Below are 26,940 nucleotides of genomic sequence, written 5' to 3'. Positions count from 1 at the left end.
TCTGAATATTTTCGATAATATAAACACATTCTGTTCACATGTCTTGATAAAGATCTCAGTGTAGCAAAACGTTATCAGCCTAAAGTTATGATATTTTTACATGTGTATTTCAACATTATTCAGAACTCTTGTACATGTGATAGGACATTCATACACATGTTTACGTGCTATAAGTATAGACTTCTGTGCAAATGTTTGTCTATATTTGGGTCTCTGTGCTTTACATTTTCTACATTTGTCATTACAATGTGTAGCATTACCTTTAAATATTTGACGACTATAGCAGAAGCATTATGGTTTTCTTGAAAGTGGCTGAGCTGCTGTACGGTTTGTTTCATCTATACAAGCCACTTACACTTAAACTTGCTAGGAACTTGTTCAAGATAATAAAGGCCCCCTGTAGTGCCTATACTTAGATTCAGTTTCTCGAGAGCAACTAAACCAGGTACAACGTCTATGTATATATGTCTGTACCACATTTCTGAGTTTAATTCTGTTTAAATGATGACAGATGTGTTATTACGGCTTGAATGCACGGTTTGGTACAGTGAATATTTCCATCAAAATATAATAAAAGTCATCTTTAACAAACTATACACATAAAATGATTCATGTTAACAACATGAAACGCATCACATAAAAAAATGGAATCTACTTGCTTTCTAATTTATGACTTTGAAGTATTTTGTTTCCAAACTATGCAAGTATTCCACCAAACATCTGTTAAATCTAGAACTCGTTTAAATTTGTAAAATTAGTAAGTTCCTTTTTGTGTCTACTCAAGTTAAAATACCTTTATTAATGTGTCTATGAAAACATAAGGAACCAGCAAGTTTATAAACGTTCAAAGAACTGACAAAGTATTATTGTTTCATATTCTCACTTTCTTGTTTCTTTTTTGTCTCAGAAGCGACAGCGAGAAAACAAAATTTGATACGAAAGATGTGTGTGTGTGTGACTCACACAACTTGAGGTTCCACTCTCAGGTTACTATGAAATTATGGACACACGTAACCCATGCACAAATGATGCAACCGTTGCCACTATAATAATAGTTTACATCTTAACAACCTATAAAAAATATCAGAAGCTGAAATCAGGTCAGAAAAAATTAGTAAATATAAATTTAAACAACATGTAACACATGAAAAGACAGGTGCAAGGCGAAGCTTGGATTTGGGAGTCGGTTGAATAACGACATGTTATTTATTCACGGATGTTACATGAGAATGAGTAAACTTAATGGAAGGTATGAACCACCATTTACACTCTAAGAAGGTTCTTTTGGTCTTGTAATTTTTGATAATAGCAGTTTGTATAATACTCAGAGTGGTGACTCACTCTTTGTCTTTGCTTAAACCACGAGAAGAATTGTAATAAAATTTACTTATTTATTGATCTTTCGAGATATATTATAGTAATATTACTTATAAAGAGAAAGGTGATTGAAAATATCCTACAAGACCACTTTTTCCTCATAACGTCATGCAGCTAAAAGTAATGTTTTTGACTGACCAGATCAATTAGACACATGCTGAATATTAGACGAACTGTAAACCCGTTCAGTAGTATATTAAATGTACACCATTCCTTCCTATACTGAACCAGCTCTATTCTCTAAAAATGCACGTTTCTCAACTTTAAATGCTATATTATTAGATGTCAAAAAATGTTATGTTCTGATAAAAATAATGCTGTGAACTCCAGAGCGGGTTAAACATTTATTTTAATAACCGTAGTTGCTGTTCGTTGTTCAACATTTGTGACCCTACCAACTGTCATTGTGCCATTTCATTGTAATTACTGAGACTATTAGTGCATTGCTCTTAGCTTTAAAATTAAATTGTATTCTAGCATAAAAGCTATTTGATTTAAGTTTCAAGTATACTTGTATGTTTAATGTTTCTTTCTGCACTGAAAGTAATGATATTAAATATTCAACTATATTAAAGACGACGTTTCTGTTTGGCCTAAAATTACTTACTGTAGAGAATCAACTCAATGAAAGTAAAACTCCAAAAAGCACAACAAAAATTTCCTGGCAGAAGATTTAAAATACATAAAATTTTGTTTGCCAACATTCTTTAAATCAGGGTATCTGCTTAAACACAATTGTAGAGTCTAAACTTAGATCAAGAAGTGAAAAGGGACAACTGAAATCTCACGAAGAGAGTTTAAAGTAACATGATACAAATTTTTGTCTGTAGACAGAGGTAAAAAAACAAACAAAATACTAGAAGACTGAATATGACAGCTGTACATGTAACAACATAGAAAAGCTTTCGTTTTATTGTCATTATTCTGAGTTTTAATTAATGTAAAAAAAATCACGTGGTTTCGTTTGTAGAATTTTACAGAGCTTACGAAATGTTTATTATTTTATGTTATGCTTGTATATACATTATTGTTTTGTTCGATAATTAAAGATTCATACCAAAAGAAGTATATTATTTGTGGATGTATTTAACTGACAAGTTCTTAACTTTAAAATTTACATATATTATCTCAAATATTTTTCATGTTTTACTACAGCGTGAAAAAAGTGGTACTTAAAGACACATTCTTGAGATACACAAGTTTTGAAACAAGGTTATTGTGCTAGGATTTCTGTAAAAATTAGTTTTCTTTCTCTCAGTAAAACGCAATTATTATATAATAGATAATGTTTATTTAAATACAGGCTTTAAAAATATATAAACTTGCGACAAAGCAATAGAAAAGACACACAAAAGAAAGTTCGCTAAAACACTTATACTTATTTAACCCAAATTTCGAAAGAGTCTTTATTTATTATCTTATGAAAAGAGTTTCTCGTTAATTTAATGTTTCATGGCCCGGCATGACCAGGTGAGTTAAGGCGTTCGACTCGTAATCTGAGGGTCGCGAGTTCGAATCCCCGTCGCACCAAATATGCTCGTCCTTTCAGCCGTGGGGGCGTTATAATGTACGGTCAATCCCACTATTCGTTGGTAAAAGAGTAGTCCAAGAGTTGGAGGTGGGTAGTGATGACTAACTGCCTTCCTTCTAGTCTTGTGTTGCTAAATTAGGGACGGCTAGCGCGTACATCCCATGTGTGGCTTTGCTCGAAATTCAAAAACAAGGAAGCTAACCAACAATGTTTTATATTCTTCATTAGTCGTATTATAAATAATGCACTACAGAGAAACTAACATATACTTTTTCCACAACTGAAACTGGGTCGAACGTGGGCTAATGGTCAGCATGTTTGGACTATAAATCCAAATATTCGTGTTGCCGCAAAACCTTTCCGTGCTCTATAAGAGTGACAGTCAAATCCCATTATTCGATCATAGAAGAGTAACCAAGAGTTTAGTTTAGTTAGTACTGCCGACTAGCTGTCTTTTCTCTAGTCCTTGTAATGAAAAAATTGCTTTAACAAGGAAATTATAAAACAAACATTAATAAAGGTGAAATGCTCGAGAAGTTATAACAACTTTATTAATAAAACACGAAAACAACGTTAGTGGTGAGAGCCTTTCATGGGGTTTTCAGTGAGAATAAAACATTAATAGAGGAGTTACGAAAGAAGAAAGAAAGGATAAACAAGAGAAATAAGAAGGAGAGCTTATCCTCACCACATTGATGTTTATGCTTATCCTCACCACACTGATGTTTATGCTTATCCTCACCACACTGATGTTTATGCTTATCCTCACAACATTGATGTTTATGCTTATCCTCACAACATTGATGTTTATGCTTATCCTCACCACACTGATGTTTATGCTTATCCTCACCACACTGATGTTTATGCTTATCCTCACCACACTGATGTTTATACTTATCCTCACCACACTGATGTTTATGCTTATCCTCACCACATTGATGTTTATGCTTATCCTCACAACATTGATGTTTATGCTTATCCTCACCACACTGATGTTTATGCTTATCCTCACCACACTGATGTTTATACTTATCCTCACCACACTGATGTTTATGCTTATCCTCACCACATTGATGTTTATGCTTATTCTCACCACACTGATGTTTATGCTTATCCTCACCACACTGATGTTTATGCTTATCCTCACAACATTGATGTTTATGCTTATCCTCACAACATTGATGTTTATGCTTATCCTCACCACACTGATGTTTATGCTTATCCTCACCACACTGATGTTTATGCTTATCCTCACCACACTGATGTTTATACTTATCCTCACCACACTGATGTTTATGCTTATCCTCACCACATTGATGTTTATGCTTATCCTCACAACATTGATGTTTATGCTTATCCTCACAACATTGATGTTTATACTTATCCTCACCACACTGATGTTTATGCTTATCCTCACCACACTGATGTTTATGCTTATCCTCACCACACTGATGTTTATGCTTATCCTCACCACATTGATGATTATGCTTATCCTCACAACATTGATGTTTATACTTATCCTCACCACATTGATGTTTATGCTTATCCTCACAACATTGATGTTTATACTTATCCTCACCACACTGATGTTTATGCTTATCCTCACCACATTGATGTTTATGCTTATACTCACAACACTGATGTTTATACTTATCCTCACCACACTGATGTTTATGCTTATCCTCACCACATTGATGTTTATGCTTATCCTCACAACATTGATGTTTATGCTTATCCTCACAACATTGATGTTTATGCTTATCCTCACCACACTGATGTTTATACTTATCCTCACCACACTGATGTTTATGCTTATCCTCACCACACTGATGTTTATGCTTATCCTCACCACATTGATGTTTATGCTTATCCTCACAACATTGATGTTTATACTTATCCTCACCACACTGATGTTTATGCTTATCCTCACCACATTGATGTTTATGCTTATCCTCACAACACTGATGTTTATGCTTATCCTCACAACACTGATGTTTATACTTATCCTCACCACATTGATGTTTATGCTTATCCTCACCACACTGATGTTTATGCTTATCCTCACCACACTGATGTTTATGCTTATCCTCACCACATTGATGTTTATGCTTATCCTCACCACACTGATGTTTATGCTTATCCTCACCACACTGATGTTTATGCTTATCCTCACAACATTGATGTTTATGCTTATCCTCACAACATTGATGTTTATGCTTATCCTCACCACACTGATGTTTATGCTTATCCTCACCACACTGATGTTTATGCTTATCCTCACCACACTGATGTTTATGCTTATCCTCACCACATTGATGTTTATGCTTATCCTCACAACATTGATGTTTATACTTATCCTCACCACACTGATGTTTATGCTTATCCTCACCACATTGATGTTTATGCTTATCCTCACAACACTGATGTTTATACTTATCCTCACCACATTGATGTTTATGCTTATCCTCACCACACTGATGTTTATGCTTATCCTCACCACACTGATGTTTATGCTTATCCTCACCACATTGATGTTTATGCTTATCCTCACCACACTGATGTTTATGCTTATCCTCACCACACTGATGTTTATGCTTATCCTCACAACATTGATGTTTATGCTTATCCTCACAACATTGATGTTTATACTTATCCTCACCATACTGATGTTTATGCTTATCCTCACCACATTGATGTTTATGCTTATCCTCACAACACTGATGTTTATACTTATCCTCACCACATTGATGTTTATGCTTATCCTCACCACACTGATGTTTATGCTTATCCTCATCACACTGATGTTTATGCTTATCCTCACCACACTGATGTTTATGCTTATCCTCACCACACTGATGTTTATGCTTATCCTCACCACACTGATGTTTATGTTGGGTAAAGTCAAATTATACCTTCGAAAACCGAAAAAATCCTTTTCAGATCCAAAATGATCAAGATCCGGATTCGTTTCGGTGGTGTAATAAAGAGTCTCAAACCTTAATGTGCCCACGAAATGTTGTACGAATCCGATTACACTTTACAGAGGTATTAACCCCAAACCGCGAAAATTATCTATTTCCCCATTAAAAAAATAACACTTCAAAGTAATCCAGGATTCAGATTCGGAATTGTATCTAGACCATGCTTAGGAAAGATTCTCTCATACTAACTTCTCGTCTTGTGTTAAATTACCACGCCCATCGTTCTATCAGTTTTTGAGATAGCGCGCGGAACGCGTATATATAGACACACAAGGACCCGATTGCAATACCCTTGACCTTGATCGGGCTCGAACGTTGATGGTTCTCTCTCTATTCATAGTTGGGTAACCAACTCTACTAGTGAATTATCTAAATGCCTTGTCTATAAGATACTTTCTAACTCTTTATGTCGGTGTGTAACTGTAAATGCCTAGGTACAAACTAGTAACTGATGTTGCTAAGGTCATTCCTGTGTCTTGTCACAGGCAGTATTACACTCTGTAAAAGTCTTTCATGTGTCTGGTCAAGGCAATATTACACTCTGTTCGTTTTGTCTATCTACAGGTGAATATTTGACTTTGTAAGTACCTACTAGATAGCCTAATATCTAATACTCTAAGTATCTATACATAGGGCAGTGCTATCGGAATACACACGTTGTCCATACACTAATAAATAATTCTGTAAGAACCTTGTCGCCTGAGTAGTAGCTTACTCTACTAATATTCTGTTTACAGTCTAGCATTTAGTCCTGTAAGTGCGTTTTATTGGAAAAGTATTTATAATTAGTATAAAATTATTTAACGCCTTGTAAGTAGATAAGTATCTAAATCTGTAAGTGCCCTGTAAATCCATAATGTGCAATCTATTATCTAGCTCTATAAATGTTATGCCTATGCACTTGGAGAATCTTATTCCATAAGTATCTATTGTACAAGCTTGTATCCCAACTATCTTTGTAAATGCCTATAATAGTACGAGCCTTTCTAACAATTCCTTTTACAGACTAACTCATCCTGTCTGCGAAACCTTATGGAATTATCTTATGTTTTGTTTAACTTTGTAAGTGCTTTTTATTCTGAGTAGGAACCAGATTTGTAATTGTCCTGTTTATAAGCTAACATCTAACTCTACAACTATCCCTGTCATCAGGCTAGTATGTAATCCTATACGTTTCTTTTCTACAGTCAAGAATGTAACATATTTCTCCTGTCTGTACGTTAATATCTAATTCTCCAAGTTCTCTGTCTACAGATAAGTGAGTAATCTTTTAATAGCTTTGTGTAGACACCTAACATGTCCTGTCTACCCAAATTCTTGTTCCCCATTGTATATGTATCCTGTCTTTATATTTCTTTGTTCCTCTTTAACGGCGGAAAATAAATGACTTAAAGTTGAGGGGGGAGGAAGATAGCGGGTCTTTGAATATAGCAATTAAGTGGTCCATGTCTCTTTGCCGCGAAAACGAATCCCGTAATATGGAATTATATATACTCTATAAGCGCGACAATAAGATCACACTCTTTGTAAGAGTCATTTTCCTATTGTAAAGAAAACAAACACACTTTGAAACTAACTTGAAATGTCAATGAGCTTTAAAGCTTGCGACAAAGAAAAATGACAAATATGGAGTTTGCCCCCCAGTTTATAATTTATTTTCAGACACATTGTTCTACTAAATTAAGGGTGAAAAAAAATTTTTACTCTTAACACCCACAGTTTTTTTTATAATTATTTGCATAATATTCTAATCTTATAATAATACGTATATATTTTGTTATAAGTATTCTCTATATTTTACAAGACTAGTAATAATATTACACTGAAACTACGCTTACAACCACATATTTACCTGTTCTGGTTTTGCATACTTACAAATATATTTTATTATCAATGATAATTTAAAAATATTAACTATGTGAATTTCTTACTTGTTTTCTGCCTCTGTTTCTGCTTTGTTTTAAATTAAATGATCTTGATGACAGCTGCTCTGGGTTTATTCACATCAAGTGGCTGAACGATTTTAATCTCTGGTTTTTTGTATGCATCAGTACTGGACTCACTCCAAGCTGTTATATGATTGCTTAGTTTAACTAGTCTTGTCTTATTGATAGCTTTAAACAGGCGTCTCATTTCACATTTCACACGATTTTATTGTTTGTTCGGTTATCTCACTGACGGTTCAAGTCTGGTATTGATATCTTACTGTTGGCGTAGATATGATCTTGGTAATTTTTTGTTATTGTTGTTTATAGAGGAATGTCTTTACGAAACAGCAGGGGAAAAGCGTCTGATACGTTACGTTGTTTACTTTATTATATCTGATGTAATCTCAATGATACGTTACGTTGTTTACTTTATTATATCTGATGTAATCTCACTGATACGTTACGTTGTTTACTTTATTATATTTGATGTAATCTCACTGATACGTTACGTTGTTTACTTTATTATACCTGACGTAATCTCACAGTAGTCCCTCCCTAAGATAGTTGAACTCCTCGCTTTGCTTCGTTTGGGTCTCTTCAGTATTTACTTGTAGTTAGTTGGTTTGGTGTTTCCAGCTCTCATCGTTTCTGTCTTGACTTTGTTTATCTTCATGTTATAATTATTGCATTATGTGCTCAGTTTATCAAGATGGTCTTTGATTTTCTTATCATCTTTAACAAACAAGAATTTAATGATCTCTTCTGGTTTTACGTTTGCTTATTTGCTCTTTGATAATCTGATCCGTGCATATTATGTAGAGTAAAGGCGACAGGACACGTCCTGGATACGTATCAGATGTTTTGCTTATCCAATCTTTTAATCCACTTGATGTAATAATAGAACATTCACTATTATTATACAAAATTATTTTGTTGTCCAGTAAGTTGCCATTTATGCCATAATCTTGTATCTTCTGTAGCGCAACTCTGTTGACCAGATTAAGTGCTCTTTTTTCCTGATCAATAAATATAAACTGTTAAAAATGTTCTATTGTTATTTTACTCGGCTATCGTAGCGTGACTATGACATCTGTGCAACCTTTACCATTATTCAGTCACATTTTTCTACTCCCTAACTGCGTTCCTCTATAATTTTTTTCATGTCCAGTATTCTTCGTCTGTGATTGGTGTCCATGTATATTTTTGGAATAGCTTTTGCGTCACAACTCTTTTTCTCATGAGCCATCTAGTCAGGATATAATCTAGTTGCAATTATGTTTTTTTTTAAACCACTCCACTTGTTTCAAGTAACTATTTGAAAATTCCGTTGATAATAAAAAAATTCCTTGTTATGTGAACAAATACGGGAACAAGATACGTCATGATTCTCTCCTGTTTCACTGTCAATATGGTGTTCTAAAGCCGTGATCTTTTTGTTTCAGTTTTTCTTTTAACGAGGTGTTCTATAGCGAAGATCTTGTTGTTCAAGTTTCTCTGTCAATATGGTGTTCTAGAGCAATGATCTTGTTGTTCAAGTTTCATTGCCAACATGGTGTTCTAGAGTCATGATCTTCTTTAGATTTCACTGTCAACATGGTGTTCTAGATTCTCTGTCAACTTGATGTTCAAGAGCCATGATCTTGTTTTTCCAGTTTCACTGTCAACATGGTGTTCTAGAACCACGATCTTGTTGTTCAAGCTTCACTGTCAACATGGTGTTCCAGTTTCTCTCTCAACATGGTGTTCTAGAGCCATAATCTTGTTGTTCCAGTTTCACTGTCAACATGGTGTTCTAGAATCATGATCTTGTTGTTCAAGTTTCACTGCAAACATGGTATTCTAGAGCCATGATCGTGTTGTTCAAGTTTCTCTGTCAACATGGCGTTCTAGAGCCATGATCTTGTTGTTCAAGTTTCACTGTCAACATGGTGTTCTAGATTCTCTGTCAACTTGATGTTCTAGAGCCATGATCTTGTTGTTCAAGTTTCACTGTCAACATGGTGTTTCAGATTCTCTGTCAACATGGTGTTCTAGAGCCATGATCTATTTGTTCCAGTTTCACTATCAACATGGTATTCTAGAACCATGATCTTGTTGTTCAAGTTTCTCTGTCAACATGTTGTTCTAGAGCCATGATCTTGTTGTACAAGTTTCTCTGTCAAAATGGTGTTCCAGTTTCTCTGTCAACAAGGTGTTCTAGAGCCATGATCTTGTTGTTCTAGTTTTTCTTTTAACGTGGTGTTCTATAGCGAAGATCTTGTTGTTCAAGTTTCTCTATCAACATAGTGTTCTAGAGCCATGATCTTGTTGTTCAAGTTTCTCGTTTAAATATCTCACTACAATTAATCTATCCTCTTTTTTCATTTCATTTAATGAGTCTATCAGACTGCAAAGAGTTTTACTTTCTTTTTTTACTGTGTAAGAACTAATACATGGTGTATAAACCTATGTGTCAGAGTACATTTTTTTTCTTTTTAATCCTTACTTTTATAGCTCTCTAACATACTTTGCTACGTCTGGATAAAATAGGAAACTTTCTCAGTGTTTTATTCTGTTTGCTTGGCCAACTCCAGTGCACATAACAATGTGATCTCCATGTATCCTCTTACTGAGTAACATCTCCTTTATTGTGTTTGATATTCCTAGCAGTTTGATCTTCTATTTCTGCATTATTTGGACAATATTTTTTTATTGTCTAAACCATACTCTCTCCGAGTTACTGCTCTGATCCTTGACTGAATTCGTCGTCTTATAAAATTTCCTTATTGTATTTCATTTTTATAATTTATTTTCACCCTTTTGTTTTCCTTTAAGCATTAAACAATCCCCTGTCAGATCACAACTCAATCAAAGATTTGTTATTCAGAACGTTTTGAGGGTGACCCAGCTCGTGGATATCGCAACGGTCTTTTGGGATATTCCTCAACATACTTCACCAATAACCAGCAATCTTGTAAGTTTGTTATTTTTACACCTCCCACGACAAGGGCTTGGACATTGGGATGTTTTGGAGTCACGGGATGGAACCCCAAACATCTTTGTCCTTTTACTTGTGGGGAATTATAAGGTAATGATCAAACTCGTTATTTGTTGGCAAAATTGCAAATTAAGAGTTGGTGGTGTGCGATGCCGGCCTGTCGCCTTTGCCTTCCCTCTGGTCGACAGCTCAAAATTAGGGATGGTGGCAGATAGCCTTAGAAGTTTGCCATAATGAGACAAATAATGCTAATTATTATATCACACGTTCAAGGTTTAATTATCAAATATTTTTGTTCACTATTTAAATCGCTAACTCTTGTCAATTGAGCTTTCATCCTCGACACATCCTGCGATTTTTCACATATAAATAAATGTACGTTTATTTATTCATGAAATACTGTTAATAGATATTTGCAAATTTATGCTAATAATGTGATTAGAAATTGCACACTTCTTACATAGTATGTTTTTAATACTCTGATGATTTATCTATGAATTATACAGTATAATTAATAGTAAACATTTGTAGATACGTTTCAGAGAATATCGCCTATACACTATGAATACATTTTTGTTTAATTAAATAAAACCATACTAATTTGTTCTGAAAACCGTTATACTTATTTTATCTGATAAAATATACATTTACTAAATAAAAATTACCCCATGTTTAACCCATAAATCTATAAATCTTCAGGTGTTCTTTTTCGTTTGGAAATTTTGCAGGTAAAGTTTTTATTTTTATAACGAAAATCGTTTGTTACCTCTTTTCATTTGGCATCTGCTCTTTAAACAGGAGCAGCTTCAATTTCCTCTTCTTATGGAAAAATCAAATTCAATATTCCATATTTTCTGCTATTCTTTAAAAGCATAAAAATACTTTTTACGTTAAAAACTCTTCAATGATTTCTTAAAATAAAAAGTAGAATATAATACCACCAAAAAAGTGAGGATGAAAAGAAATCATCCATTCATTTGTAACTTCATGTTGTAGCTTATAAAACCGTACAGACATCTATAGATCTGTTCTGATTGATCAGAAACTTATAGCTCTTAACTTTGCGTGAACCACTCATTTCTGAAACGGAAATTAAACCCTAGTAATCCACGGTTCATTGTTTATGTAGCGACACTCGTATCATTGTTTCTTACTCTCTGTTTGAATATACTGGTTCTGATTCCAAGTGAAACACGGAAAAGTTGATACCTTATAGCCTAATATTTTTGGAGTTCTAAAGATAAATAAAAACCATATTATTGTTACCAAGGTCCAGGTGAATTAATGTGAGATTATAATTCAAATAATTATATTTAATGATTAAATTAAATCTTGAACTTTAACTACTTTACCAGTTCGTTTAATTGATATATTGATCTTTTACGACGTCACCAGCTCAGAATTTCCAAACTTTTTTATGTTAATAGAAGAAAATATAATTAAATGAAAGACAAACTAATCATACATTAAGTGTTAACGGAAAGGCATTGTTCTGGTTAAACCTGTATGAGAGCTGTACTGAACCAACAGGAAGACGCACTATAAGTTAATTTAAGGTGTTTGCTTGATTGTTTTATTGCTCTTTGCACAATAATGTGTTAATAATTTGTTTCTACAAGTTAAACGTTCTTCCCATATTACTGTATATTTTGTAATACTAAAAGGTATTAAACTGACAGTAGATTTTGTCTTATTTTCTACAAATTCAAAATTCCTAGTTTAAATGTCAGCAGGATACACATACAAGTTTACATTTATTTCAAACATTTATTTATTCAAAAATTAGTGAGTAATGACATCTAAAAAAGCGTACATTCTTACACAATCAAAACTAAAGATAACATGTAGATAATTTAGACCATTTTGTAGAAAGAGTGAAAATATGACCAACCACTGTAAAGTCGTTCGGAAAACAGGAAATATATAGTGTTAGAATAGGTGCTATAATTTTTTTTACTAATGTATTAATGCATTGGTTTTATTTATATCTAAGAATAATTTCTTATGGACTGTATGCTCCCCGCTAGTACAGCGGTATGTCTCCGGCTTTACAACGCTAAAATCAGGAGGTCGATTCCCCGTGGTGGGCTGAATAGATAGCCCTTTGTGGCTTTGCTATACAAACAACACAAACTTATTGATTGTATGTTTGATTTAATAACTAACATATTGTTAGGTTAGTGCACTGTTATTTATTTCTGAGTAAGGCTTGTTATTCGCTTTCGTTGTTTTGGAATTAGCACATAATATGTTGTAATAAATGTTATTTTTATTTATACTCAAGAAAGATATACTGCTTGTAAACTAGTATTGCAGTAAATTCGTCGATGTTTACTTATTCCTCGGTCTCAGTGGTATGTTTGTGAACTTATACTACAATAAACCGGTTTTCGATACCTGTGGTGAGCAAACTTTAAGTAGCTTTGTGCCTAATAACGAACAACAACAACTTATTTCCAAACAAATTTTGTTATTTGTTTTCTATTGGAAGCTCGCGTCTAATTCGTTAAACGATATTATTTTAAAATTGTTTTTCTGTTATTGTGAAATTAGCAACTAATGTGCAATTACATTATTTTTTATTTCGGATAAGTTTCATGCTCGTTTCATTTAAAATTGGTTTCTAATATTAATAGTTTGCTTTGTTTGCTTTTTTTAGCGCAAAGTTGCACTGTTGGCTATGTACAGTGTATCCATTTTGGAGATCGAATCCTATGTTATAAGACTTCAAGCTTAATACTTTTGTAGAGGATATATAATTATTTATTAGTTTTTCTAAAAACCTACATGGTGTTCTTGTTTGAAACTGCCAACTAAAATGTTATTTATGGTTTGAATGATTGAAAGAGTATGACGTACTTCTTTCAAAAACAAAAATATTATTAACTCCAAGATACTATATTTTAATACATGTAATTATTCTAAATTATGTAAATAATATCTGTATTTACGACTTCGTTTATTCTTTAGAAAAATATACTTTTCTCTCGTTCTACAAACGGTCTCTTAGAGACCAGGTAACATGTTAACACAAAATAAAAATATGTGACATTGTATACATTAATACAATACTGGTGATATATTCATTATCTAACAAAATCTACATCTCTACTTGGTTATGTAGTCCATGTTTGTTTGTTTTTTCATATTCTCTATTTTTCACGTTTTAAGTTAACGTTGTATTACAAAGTATATTTATTCATTTGATAAATATTTATGAAATATTGGTTATTTTGTAGGTGAAATTGGTATTATTAAGTCGATCCCATTTACATATAGTACAGAAGAAAAGTGGTTGTCAAGATCAGAGATTAACGTCTATAGAAAAGTAATATTGTATTAAATTTAATTAAATTTTACTTATTTTTTAGGTATCAGCGAGGTAAAATTTCATTTTCACTACGATATATAAACATAATAACAGTTATCTTACTCAATCTTTTGTACCTTTGTTTCACTTGTCCGTATTTTCTATCCAGTTGTTTAAAGCTAGATTACATTCAACATTACTATTTCAAGTTGTACGTGCCAGCAAATGTTTCTGGTATTTTTTTCCTGCCTTCCAGGAAGGTGCAATTCAGTGGATAGTAGTTTAAGTTTTATAAAACTTGGTACAATTTCATAACTTTATGCTAAAAACTGACTGAGGAGTTTTTACGTTATTCACAAACATATTTATCTATTTTGTTAATTATTTTTAAAATGTCAGATATGTGTGCAGCTTCAAGGTAGACCAGCAAAAACACAAACAAATGGCTCCTCTGTTGTTTTGGTCTTAAACTGATGAATCATATATATACACTCATTGTATCATGTTAGGTTTAGATAGATCAGGGATGGGCAACTTCATGGCCATTGGCCACATGCAACCAGTGGATAGCATAATTGTGGGCAGCTCGAGCTTAGGAATCAACTTTTTCTATTATTTATTTCTTATCGTAAGTTTGGCAATTAGCAACTGCACAACTCACGTCATCGTTAATGTCGCGCGCTTTATCACTGCCACAGACTCCGCCCATTTTGTAACGTCAGTCTAGTTTAGGTGTTTGTTATCGAGTGTACGTTGTTTTGCATGAGTTTGTAAACATATTGGCCCGTAATCTGAGGGTCGCGGGTTCGCATCCCGGTCGCGCCAAACATGCTCGCCCTTTCAGCCGTTGGAGCGTTATTATGCGACGGTCAATCCCAATATTCGTTGGTAAAAGAGTAGCCCAAGAGTTAGCGGTGGGTGGTGATAACTAGCTGCCTTCCCTCTAGTCTTACACTGCTAAATTAGGGACGGCTAGCGCAGATAGCCCTCGCGTTGCTTTGTGCGAAATTTAAAAACAAACGTAAACATATTTTTTATTGCGCACCGTTCAAGTGTTTAGATACATTTAAATATATTTTGTTTTTAATCTCATAAGTGGATCATTCGAAAGCAAAAAAATCCAGATGATGGTGAACACTAAGAAAATAAAGACAATTTAACTTATTCTGGTATTACTGTCGAAAGGAGTGACTGGAAAAACGTGAAACGAGATTTTGATGAAAGCTGGGAGTTGAAATTTGTAATGATTGAAGCAAATAATAAGCCAGTGTGTCTTTTGTGTAACAAAGTTTCAGGAATAATAAAGTATACAACCTTAAGCAACACTAACAATTTTCACAATGAATTTGATGTAAAATTTCTAGTTGATAGCAAAAATGGTATGAATGAAATTAGTCGTCTGAAAGCGCAACTTTATGAACAAAAGGTAGACCTAAAATATTTTTTATTATTGATAGAACTAGTTAGGCAAGCTAGCTATAAAGTAGCTTGATTCTAGCGCAAAAACGAAATAGTTTTCTGATGCCGAACTAGTGAAAGAAATATTGATTGTGGTCATTGAAACTATGTTGAAGAATTATGATTCAAAAATAAAGGATGATATTTTTCAAAAGGTAAGTAATTCGCATTTAAGTCGAAGAAAAATTGTCCGCATAATGCTAAAGTTAGCGAAAGACATAGAAAATCAGTTGCTTGAACAAATAAAAGACTGCATTTTTCTTCAGCACAAGATGAGTCAACAGATGTTAGTGCCACTGCACAGTTGATATTTTAGGTTCGACATGTAACCTCAGATCTTCAGGTGAGGGGAGAAATGTTTGACCTTTGTGGATTACAAGATCGAATATGTGGAAAAAAACATCTTTGAAAAATTTCTTGAAATTTCAAAAAGATTCAATCTGGATTTTTTAAAAAAAAACTGGTTTCTGTCACAAAAGATGGTGCTCCTACCATGACTGGGGCGAAATTAGGATTTGTTTCTCTTTTCAAGCAGCATTTAATTAAAAATAATGTGAAGTCCACGCTGCCATTTTTCCATTCCATTTTGCATCAGGAAAATGTAAGTGCTCAGATCTAAAAGTGATGAACTGAAAAATTTGATGGACATTGTTGTAAAAATTGTGAATTATATTAGAAGTGGAAGCTTTCTTTCGACAGTTTGTTGAGACTTCGAGAAAAGCAGCGAGTGTACTTTTGATTATCTCACTGATTTTGCAAATGTAAGATGGTTAAGTAGAGGAAAAATCTTGGAACGATTTACTTTCTTATTTCCTCAAATAAAAGAGTATCTTGTTGAAAAAGATAAGGTTGAAAATTTTTCTGAAATTGAAACTTTGTCATGACAATGTAATTTGCACTTTCTGTGCGACATGAAGGCTCATTTGAATAATTTGAATACAAAGCTTCAGGTAAGAGGTAAAATAATAAGCGAGCAATCACAGTCTATTCATGAATTTCAATTAAACCTCCTTGCGGAAAAAGGAATGATTTGACACATCTTGAAAAGTTGAATAGTTTTCTAGAAAATTTTGTTTTGGAATTTCGCACAAAGCTACTCGAGGGCTATCTGTGCTAGCCGTCCCTAATTTAGCAATGTAAGACTAGAGGGAAGGCAGCTAGTCATCACCACCCGCCGCCAACTCTTGGGCTACTCTTTTACCAACGAATAGTGGGATTGACCGTCACATTATACACCCTCACGGCTGGGAGGGCGAGCATGTTTAGCGCAACGCGGTCGCGAACCCGCGACTCTCGGATTACGAGTCGCACGCCTTACGCGCTTGGCCATGCCAGGCCTTCTAGAAAATAATAAGGACTATGAGTTCTCTGATGCTTAAAATGATCTCTATGTAAACTGGATCAAAAGTCTATCTCAAAAATGTGAATCACGTTTCTCTGAATTTAAAAATTTGAAATTGATATTTGAACTTTTGTATGATCCATTTCAATTTGACTTAGGAAATTTCAGTAAGGAAATTACATCTTTTCGTTTTTGGATAAGTGGATTTGAAGACGAGATGCTTACCCTGTAAAGTGTAGAACACATAAAAGGTAAACAAAAAATGTTCAGTGATGTCGAGAAACCCACTTGTTGAGAAATTTATATGCAAAAACGGCTCGTTTGGGTTGAGAAAATATTTTATTTCGCTCTTCTATGTAAAATATTTTCTCAACCCAAACGAGCCGTTTTTGCATATAAAAAATGTTCAATCAGAGAGATGTGACTCACTATTCTGATAAATGAGAGTCTTCCAAATTTAAAGATAGCAATTTCAAAATTAATTTCCATGTTTGGATCCAGATGGGTGTGTGAGTCAACATTTTCTGAGCTGGATTTTCTCAAATCTAGATACAGATCTCGGCTTGCTGACATACATTTAGAGGCAGAGCCAAGATGCCCCATCTATTTTCACATTGAAGGTTAGTTGAAATACAATTATTTTGATTAAACTAACATTTTCATTTTTTTTAATAATGTGGCCAACGTTGTTTTCATTAGCCACAGTTGTGGCCACTACGTAAGTTGTCCACCCCTGTTTTAGATAAACCCACTGTATAAATCTTGAATTGATCATTCGAGTAATTTATCTTACATCAGTAAGTTCATCTACAAAACGTTACTGTTGTTACTGGAAAAAGTGTAAAGTTTTACATGATAAAATGCACTTCTGGAGGAAATGTGTTACAGGTAGTGATAAATATTTGCTCAAATCAAAGATCGAATCAAGATATATTTCAGCTAAAATCTATTACGCAAACAAATGGAACATTATTAGCATTTTGTAGTTTGTAAATTTGACCATTGTTATATTTACGTTTTTGAATGTTAATTGTATTATACAAATAGGGAAACACATTTCAGAGAGTTTCTGGTAGCAACAAATATTTTTCATGAATTTTACTTATATTTCAGCATTTGTTTGTGTGAAAATATCTTGCGTGTTGTATCTGCTGGTAAAAACAAATAAAGGAATGTCATCGCCTTTGGTTACTTACTAGTACCTCGTGGCCAGGTGGTTAAGAAACTCCCCTCCTAATCCGAGGGTCGCGGGTTCGAATCTCCGTCATACCAAACATGCTCGTCCTTCCAGCCGTGAGGGCGTTATAAAGTTACGGTTAATCCCACTATTCGTTGATAAAAGAGTAGCCCAAGAGTTGGTGGTGGGTGGTGATGACTAGCTGCTTTCCCTCTAGTCTTACACTGCTAAATTACGGACGGCTAGCACAGATAGCCCTCGAGTAGCTTTGTGCGAAATTCAAAAACAAACAAACAAACAGCTTTGTGCGAAATTCAAAAGCAAACAAACAAATCGTACATATAAAGTATTTTGATGATGAAAATAAATTATATTATCGCTGATGGTAAAGAAAAACAAACTATCTCGTTGTCCAAAGTAAACTGTTAGAAGTTTTGTTATCAAGCAAAATATCGCATCGGTATTTGCTTATGTCACAACCATACACGAAAGAGAAGATATTGCCACAGATAACATGGAACATTCCAGTATCTGACAGAATATATCCTCACGCCCTTTGCAAGGTCCTTCTAAACTTATTAACATTTCAGTTTGTAGCATGTTACTTTAAAGATTGTGGAAAGAAACGTTATATAGAGATATAAAAAAAATAAATGTATGAAATGGAAATTTCACAATCTGTTTTTTAATTTCCAAGGTTTGATTTTTTATAGAATAAAAGTTTATTTGAAATCATATCTGTGCTAGGGATATTGGAAGTTTACTCTCATTAGAACCAAAGACTTGGCAAAATGTTTTTAAATAACACAAGCATTCATTCAACTTGTGTTTCAACTGACAGTGTTAAGACACACTTGTAACGCTTCTGCTGTTACAGTCATATACAAACTGTTGTATTAGTCGTGAGCAAACAGTAATTTTACCTGAAAAGAATAAAGTTTTCCTAATATCGAATAATTAACCACATTAAATTAGTTTTCTCTTCCTTTCTCGAAACTGTGGAAGAGAATACAATTCTCAGGTGATTAAACTGTGGAGAGGAATACAATTCTCAGGTGATTAAACTGTGGAAGAGAATACAATTCTCAGGTGATTAAACTGTGGAGAGGAATACAATTCCCATGTGATTTTGTTTTAAAAAAATTTAAATACTTTAAAAAGAGAGATTACAAATAAAAGAATAGTGATGAGAAATTTAAATTAAACAACAGGAGATCAAGAAGAAAGAGTCCTAGTATCTAATGAAAACCTAAAATAAATAAAATGTCTGATTGGTGAAAAGGTAAATAAAACTGTCAGTGATGTACAGGAAGGTTACAAAATAAAGCTGTAGAAGTGTGGAAAGGCTTTAATGACAAAACTGAACCATGGCTTTAGCGACAATATGAACGAATAAACAGTGATGTCGAGAAAACCCACTTGTAGAGAACTATATATGTGCAAAAACGGCGGTGGGTGGTGATGACTAGCTGCCTTCCCTCTAGTCTTATACTGCTAAATTAGGGACGGCTAGCACAGATAGCCCTTGTGTAGCTTTGTGCGAAATTCCAAAAAACAAACAAACAAGCGTTTCGTGTGTCTGTTGGATTTGTTTTATTGGTTTAAATTTGTTTGTGTCTGACAGAATGTTCTTCATTTTTGGATGTATTCATTTGTGTTCATTATGATTATAGCGTTTTCTTTATCTGCTTTTAAAATTTTTATATTTTTGCCTTGTTTTAGGTTTTAATGGAATTAATGTCTCTTTTTGTAGGATTGTTTAACTTTCTGTTTTGTGAAATTATGTAGATGGTTTTGTGAGAAAATTCTTTGAAAAAATCGTTTAAGATGTTGTTTTTAGATGTTTCTGGAAAATATAAATTTTTTCTGGGAAGTTTGGCTGTTGGATGTCAGTAAAATTGTCGAAGTTGTCTTCTTTCTGCTGGTTGTTTTCTGTGGAAAGTATCACAAGTCTCCTGGCTAGGTCTTCTAAACATGTTTTAATTTCTAACGTTGGAATGTACCTAAAACATAGTGGAGTTTTAGACAAGTAAAAAAAAATAGCGTATTTAAAAATGTAAAATATGCCATATATCTGAAGTCTTATTTTAGGTGTGAACCTGACAATGACCTAAGAAGGTCGAAACGTTGTTCGCTCTTCTACGTAAAATATTTTCTCAACCCAAACGAGCCGTTTTTGCATATATGATATGAACGAATGTTTATGAAGACATTAGGAAAAGAAAATTAAAACTATACTTATGGAGCAAATAACACAACTATTTGCTCCAAATGAAATAAGATCCCCATTCTTTAGATAAACAAGACTACAAATCCATGGTTTTATTGATGGAAAGTCTTTTAGTATGTTGGTTTACAGTGTTTCTTCAGCTTCAATAGTTCGTACTGATATGGTAATAAAAGGTGGGAAACTGCTTCCCAGTATGAAGAAAGATGATGAATTACTGAAAACCCAAGTGGGCATAAGATTCTAGCAAGAAGAAAAGATACTCCAGGAAAATTCTCTATGCATCAAGATGTGTTGATAATTGACATCGAGGAAGAGTGCCTGCTGGGAACTGATTTCATACTGAAGACATGGATGTGAGTTCAGAGTAGTTTTAAAGTGTTTCACAGTTTATGACTAGGAAACATCCGTGTACTACATGAAATTACTGTACCAGAGATTGAACTTTCAGGAAAGCAGTCACTGTACTGACGACAAATGACGTACTCACATGATGACTTTTTTAAAAAAACTAACATTTGTTGATTGATCCATAATAGCACCAACACTTTAGGATATTCTGTTTGATTAATGGCTCGTATAACGATAGTAGACATGAAAAATAAAATTGTCATTTATGGTCAATATAACTGGCTGTAACATTGTAAGATGTGAAGATGTACAGTTAATATCTCCACATCAAAGAATATTAGTAATAGTCGCCTTTGAGGGAAAAAATTGTAAAGTCACATCCTTGCATGACAACAGTTTACCATTCCTCTTGCAAGAGTTGTATGACTGGAGCTATGGAGATCTTTCAAATGATCAGTTAATAGCTACATTAACTGTTAGCTGAATATAAAGACACCTTCTATTGTGGATTTCATAACTTAGGCCAAATTAATATAATATTTAATAAAGTTTATAACAAAATTGCAGACTTAATACGTCAGTTAGCCAAATGATTTTAACTTGAGAAACAGCCTGAAGCTTTCAAAAGATAGAAACCATGAAAAAAGAAGGAATAATATAGCCGAGTACTAGTTCTTGGGCATCACCTATTGTGTTTGTAAAGAAGAAGAAGGATGGAACCACAGGGTCTTGGACTGACTACCAGAAGATGGGTGAATATATAAAGAAGAGTGTCCATCCACTATCAAGAATTGACCCTACCTGAGATGCTCCATTGAGATCCAAATGTCTTTTAACTTGGATTTTAGTAGAGAAAAGATAGCCTTCTCCACAGGAAATGGATTGTAATTTTGCTGCTATATTTTTATAATTAATAAAGTGTACGTTATACTTTATTTGAACTACTTCGTAAAATCACATTCATATAGTGAGGACATAATCACATATGAAAAGCCTTTAATAATGTTCACAAAAGTTATGTTAAGAAAGGTTCTGAAATGGGTGAAGAAAGAGATTCTTAAACTAAATTTCAAGAAGAGTGAATTATCTCATTATTAAGTGAGCTTTCAGTGACACTTCATCAGGAAAATAAAAGGTGTCTACACAACAAATGAAGATGAACTCCATCCAGAATTGGATAACACCAAAAATGTGTGAACTAAAAGGATTTCTTGGACAGTTCTCTTACTGTCCTCAATCTGTAAAATATCTCGTCCTCTACACAAGCTGCTTGGAAAAACAAATAATTTTATTGGACTGCTGATTGTATACAACAATCATTTAACATACTGAAAAATGAATTAACCATTACTCATGTTTTGGCATACACATCTCTGGAAGATCCACTCATTTTTATCAGAGATACGAGTAATTGTTTAGAGGGAACAGTTTTGTTGTACGTATAACATAAACATTTAATTGCTTACTATAGCAAAGCAATTAATGCCATAGAAAGAAAGTAACGGTATAACTCAAAAGGAACTATTGTTATTGGATCCTCGAGTTACTTCTATCATACTCAGTATGGATAAAAAACGATTATGCTCCAGAAATATCATGTAACAATGAAATGGCTGGTGAATTTTCCTAATCTGAAAGGCCAAATAGTGAGATAGTTTTAAAACTTCAGAAATAACTTTAACACCATACACCATGAATATGCTAGTGTATTATTCCAGTGAACATGTGTTAATGAAGAATATAAACACTGTGAGAAAAAAAGAAGTACAGTAGAGAAAATACGACCAACATAAACTACAGGAAATTATAGTCCAAGATATGACATCCACCACTGATAATGAAGAACTTATGTGGTTCAACATTCAAGTGGAACCTGCTCAGGCAAAAGATACAATTTTGAAACCAATTAATAAGCGGCTCAAAAATAGCACAGAAAGATCCTAATTAGAAATAGTTGCATCATACAGCCTCAAAACAAAGATGTACTGGGCACAATTGGATTTTTTATGCTTACAAGAGAGTTTATTATATTGAAAACGATAAGATACCAGTGTACAGAAACAATGGTTTTACTGGTACTTTCACAGTATCTATATTCTGAAGCACTTCATCACCTCCACAGATTTCTAATAGCTGGACACTTTAGTTTCAAGAAAACATTGGAACATTTTTACTAGATTGGATGTTAAGAGTATGTGTAAAATTTGTGTAAAACATGTGAGATTTGGTGTGAGAAAAACGTTTCACGAAAACACGCTATATCAGTTCTGTGTTGGAGAGTTGCTATTCATGCACTTGGTCTTCTTCTGGAAAGTAACAGTAGTAATAGATACATCTTGATTGTAATGGACTATTTTACTTTTGAAGAAACCAGTCAATGAATTTGTTTCAAACTTTGTACTCCAGAGATATTTGTGAAAACGTGTCTGAACCTTGAGATAAAAAGAAACATGACTTTCAATTTCTGGTGACATGGTTATGGTTGGAGACATAAAAACACACTTTTAAGTCAAACAGCCGTGTACGTGGATGAACATCATAAAGTATCAGCTACAAATCTGATAAGTTATGACATAGCAGTGCATGAAGCTACCAGCAATATACTACCATCACTGATTTTCAGCAAAGAACTAAAAATTTCATTGCCAGTTCTCTACTTTTGTCTAGAGAAGAGTCTCTTAGAAGAGTGCTACACGAGAGATGTAAAGAGATTAAGGAACACCATCAATTACATACTTGACTTTTCCCAAGAGAGACTTAAATAAGCTAGTGATAAAATAAAACGTCACTCTAAGGTTAATGCTGATAAAAGAAGATTTGATAAGGGAGATTGGTGTGACTGTACAATCCCCATCACAAGGTAGATTCGTGTGACTGTACAATCCCCATCACAAGGTAGATTCGTGTGACTGTGCAATCCCATCACAAGGAAGATTAGTGTGACTGTGCAATCCCATCACAAGGAAGATTAGTGTGACTGTACAATCCCCATCACAAGGTAGATTCGTGTGACTGTACAATCCCCATCACAAGAAAGAATGAGCTTCAAAGTTAAGTAGATACCAGGAGAGGCCAAGAGCTGTGCTGAAATTAATCAAAGACGTAATTTATTAGATGCAGAACGATAGATAACAGAAGAAAAGTGTCATTAAACATGATTGTATTTGAAGAATATATCACTGGAAACTTCACACAGTAACAGAACAGCCAGTAATAACAAGGCACAATAAGCTATCTCATCTGAATAACATAAGCTTTGATAAAGGAAAACTGCCAAAAATATTTGGTGAATGAAAAATGTAGTCAGGCATCTTTATTTGTTTATGTATTTAGCATTAGGGCTGTTCAAGGGATTTTACAATCTAGGAAGGACAGTGCTGTAAATATTTTAATGTAATTTATTGATTAGCTAAAGAATGTATAACGTTTAAAAAGTTCTAAAGATGTAATTTCTAGTTTCTCTACTACATACAAAGCTAGATTGTGACTATTAGATAGTTGTGAGGTCTGGATAATTGATTTAAATATATAAAGCGATTCAGTTAGTGTGTTAGTTATTTCGGTAGGTTGATTATTTCAATACAAGCATGCAGCAATTTATGGTAGTGTTCAAATGGTCCACTTTGTATAAAAGTTAAAGGGAAAAATAAAGTAACTTATTATTATTAAGTTTATTGGATTGAATTATTTCTATTAAATAATTTAAAATAATCAGCTAACGACAGAGATATGCTACTTTAATTCCTTTCAATATATATTTGTAGATATAGGGCTAGAGCTTGAAAATTTCTTTTATTTTTATTCTCTGTTCTCAGGTTTGCTCAGCAATAGAGGCTTCTTCTGTTCTATTATATTATTTGTAACGTTTACATAATGAATTGAAATAACTGTTTCTCATATTAGAAAAAAACAAAATCTGAAAGATAAATCGTTGGATTCACAGTCTGGACACACTAACTTTGACTAGGCCTTCCCCAAATTGATTGTGGTCGCGGATTTATATACACACTTAGACTTCTTATTGTGAGGTTATTCAGTAATCTTCATTAGTTTATAGTAATAGAACAAAATCAGATTTACTGCATTTATTGCAATGTTTAAATGGGGTCTTTAAGGTCTAAGTTCGGTTGCGAGGGTTTCAGACAGATCAATATTTAAGATCCTTAGTTTTGAAATATTTTCCATTATTTTTCCATGACTAATCACCAATTCCAAGCCTCAAGTAAAATCATTTATATGTATAGTAAAAACACCAATGACACAAAGGTGAAACCCGAGACTGCGTGAGTTGTAAGGCATGCACTTAAAAAACAAACAAACTTGCTTGTCCCTAGAGTCAGGCCAACATGTATTTACGTAATATGATAAAATATACATTTCCACGAACACCTAAATTTTAAATCGCTAAATGTAAGGTACTTTGCGTTACTCAAAATTATGTTTCTACCTTATGACGAAAAACCCACTTCAAATAAAAATGGCTGGTATGGGTATTATTGCTTTTATTGATAAGGAGAGAACAACGTTTCGACCTTCCTAGGTCATCTTTAGGTTAAGAATGTTCGAGAATGAATTTCGAAAATTCGAGATCTAAATATTAAATAGATATATATAATGACGATATTCACCGCATTTCAATTACAAAGTTTCACCAATGCTTAAAATATATCGACTGACGGAAATAACCAATTTTTTTTTTTAACAAATCGTTCATAATTATCAAATCTTAGTCAATCGAGAGACAATTCACCAGCAAATCTGTAACCAAAACAAAACTAAACTTTCAATCTGAAAAATGTTATGCTGACCCTATAAGGTTGATTTAATTCTATAAATGTTGTTTAAACTTTGTTTTTCTCTGTAACTGTTACGATTTTATGTTTTAATCGAAAACGTTATGCGAGACCCAACAACAACAACAAAACAATTATTGAAGTACAGACTCGTAATGCGTGTGATAAATCAGCCAGAAACCGAAAAACCTGAGTGATTTTGGAAAGAAGATCTTTCTTCTTGAAGAAAGAATTAAAGACAAGAAATATATTTTGTCTCCACAAGGCTAACGGCTCCAGATCAGTACAGAGACAAATAACATTTGAGCTGGATAATGAGGTAACAAAAAATCTTTATAAGGCATGGTCACGTACCTTCTAAAACACTGACAATTTTAAGACACTAAAAGCACATGCAAACCAAAGACTAGAGCATTATCGTTGTGTATAAAAGTACGTGTGGTCCTAATTACGTGAAGTTTGAATTTGTCTACAAACCTTCACTTTTGATTTGTAGTTTTTTAGGTGTTTTAAACTTTCAGGTACTTTACCTATCTGATTTAACGCCCACTAAAGCTTTTACGATAATTTATGGATAAATCATAATTTTCAAATTCATCTTTCTTACATATCACACAGCGTCAAATAAACTGTTAAATTAAAAGTACTTTATTTTTCATATATGTTCATAATTTAAATGCATCTCAAACTGCAATAAGTTTTCACCAGTTTCAGTAGTTTTAGTGCAGTGTAAGAAATAGTAGATGTAACGTAAATATGTATTTGATATTTCACTTACCTAGTGACACCCGTTTTAAGCCATTGTATTGCAATGGTTAATTTTTCGCTTATTTTAAATATTCACCATCTTATAAGAGTTAATAGCTCTATTCATTCAACGACTTGCATTTGCGCTTAAAATAATACGTACAAGTGACGCTAATTTGGAACTTTACCGTCGTGAACTACTTACTTAAACTCATGAAGAAACAGTTACTTGAAGTAAACAATTTACTTTTTATTGTGATTTGAGTGAAAATTGTTTTAACCTTACAGCAATTGCCTTCTAGAATTTGAAAGAACTTATAAAGTGTTTTTTTTATCTATTTAATATAATGATTTCCTAGACAACTCAATTCTTATCTTTATTCTAACCATATTTGTCTATATTTTATATTTTGATATTACTATTATCTAGTATTTCGACTCATTACAATTACCTACTGTATAGACCCATTGCTTTTTTTCATATAGTTATTCAAAATAATTATCCTAAAAATAAATTAATTTCCTTAAATTGTGACATTATAATCTCACAGGTAACGATGGCAGACAGAACTGCGGCCGAACGTGCAGTCAGAGATGCCAATCCTATCATTGATGGGAGAAAAGCCAATGTAAATCTTGCCTACCTTGGGGCCAAACCAAGAATTAATACAACGAACGGTAAAAAACAATAAATTTTTATCTTAAAAATTATAGACCACATATTAATTTGTAACGTAAAAA

The 26,940-nt window shown here is 33.3% G+C and overlaps 1 protein-coding gene across 1 annotated transcript in view; it reads left to right on the top strand.

Annotated features, from left to right (window-relative positions):
• The window catches only part of LOC143233463 (RNA-binding protein 24-like), a 115,715-nt gene that overhangs the window by 7,121 nt on the left and 81,654 nt on the right, over positions 1–26,940 (top strand). Inside the window, exon 2 of the mRNA XM_076469718.1 lies at positions 26,751–26,877. Coding sequence (XP_076325833.1) covers positions 26,751–26,877 — 127 coding nt within the window. The remainder of the gene's footprint in view (positions 1–26,750; positions 26,878–26,940) is intronic.

The sequence above is a fragment of the Tachypleus tridentatus genome, chromosome 12 (assembly GCF_004210375.1).
Source record: "Tachypleus tridentatus isolate NWPU-2018 chromosome 12, ASM421037v1, whole genome shotgun sequence".
Lineage (NCBI taxonomy): Eukaryota > Metazoa > Arthropoda > Merostomata > Xiphosura > Limulidae > Tachypleus > Tachypleus tridentatus.
The sequence above is the reverse complement of the archived record's forward strand: the minus strand, read 5'-3'. Positions and strand labels throughout refer to the sequence as shown.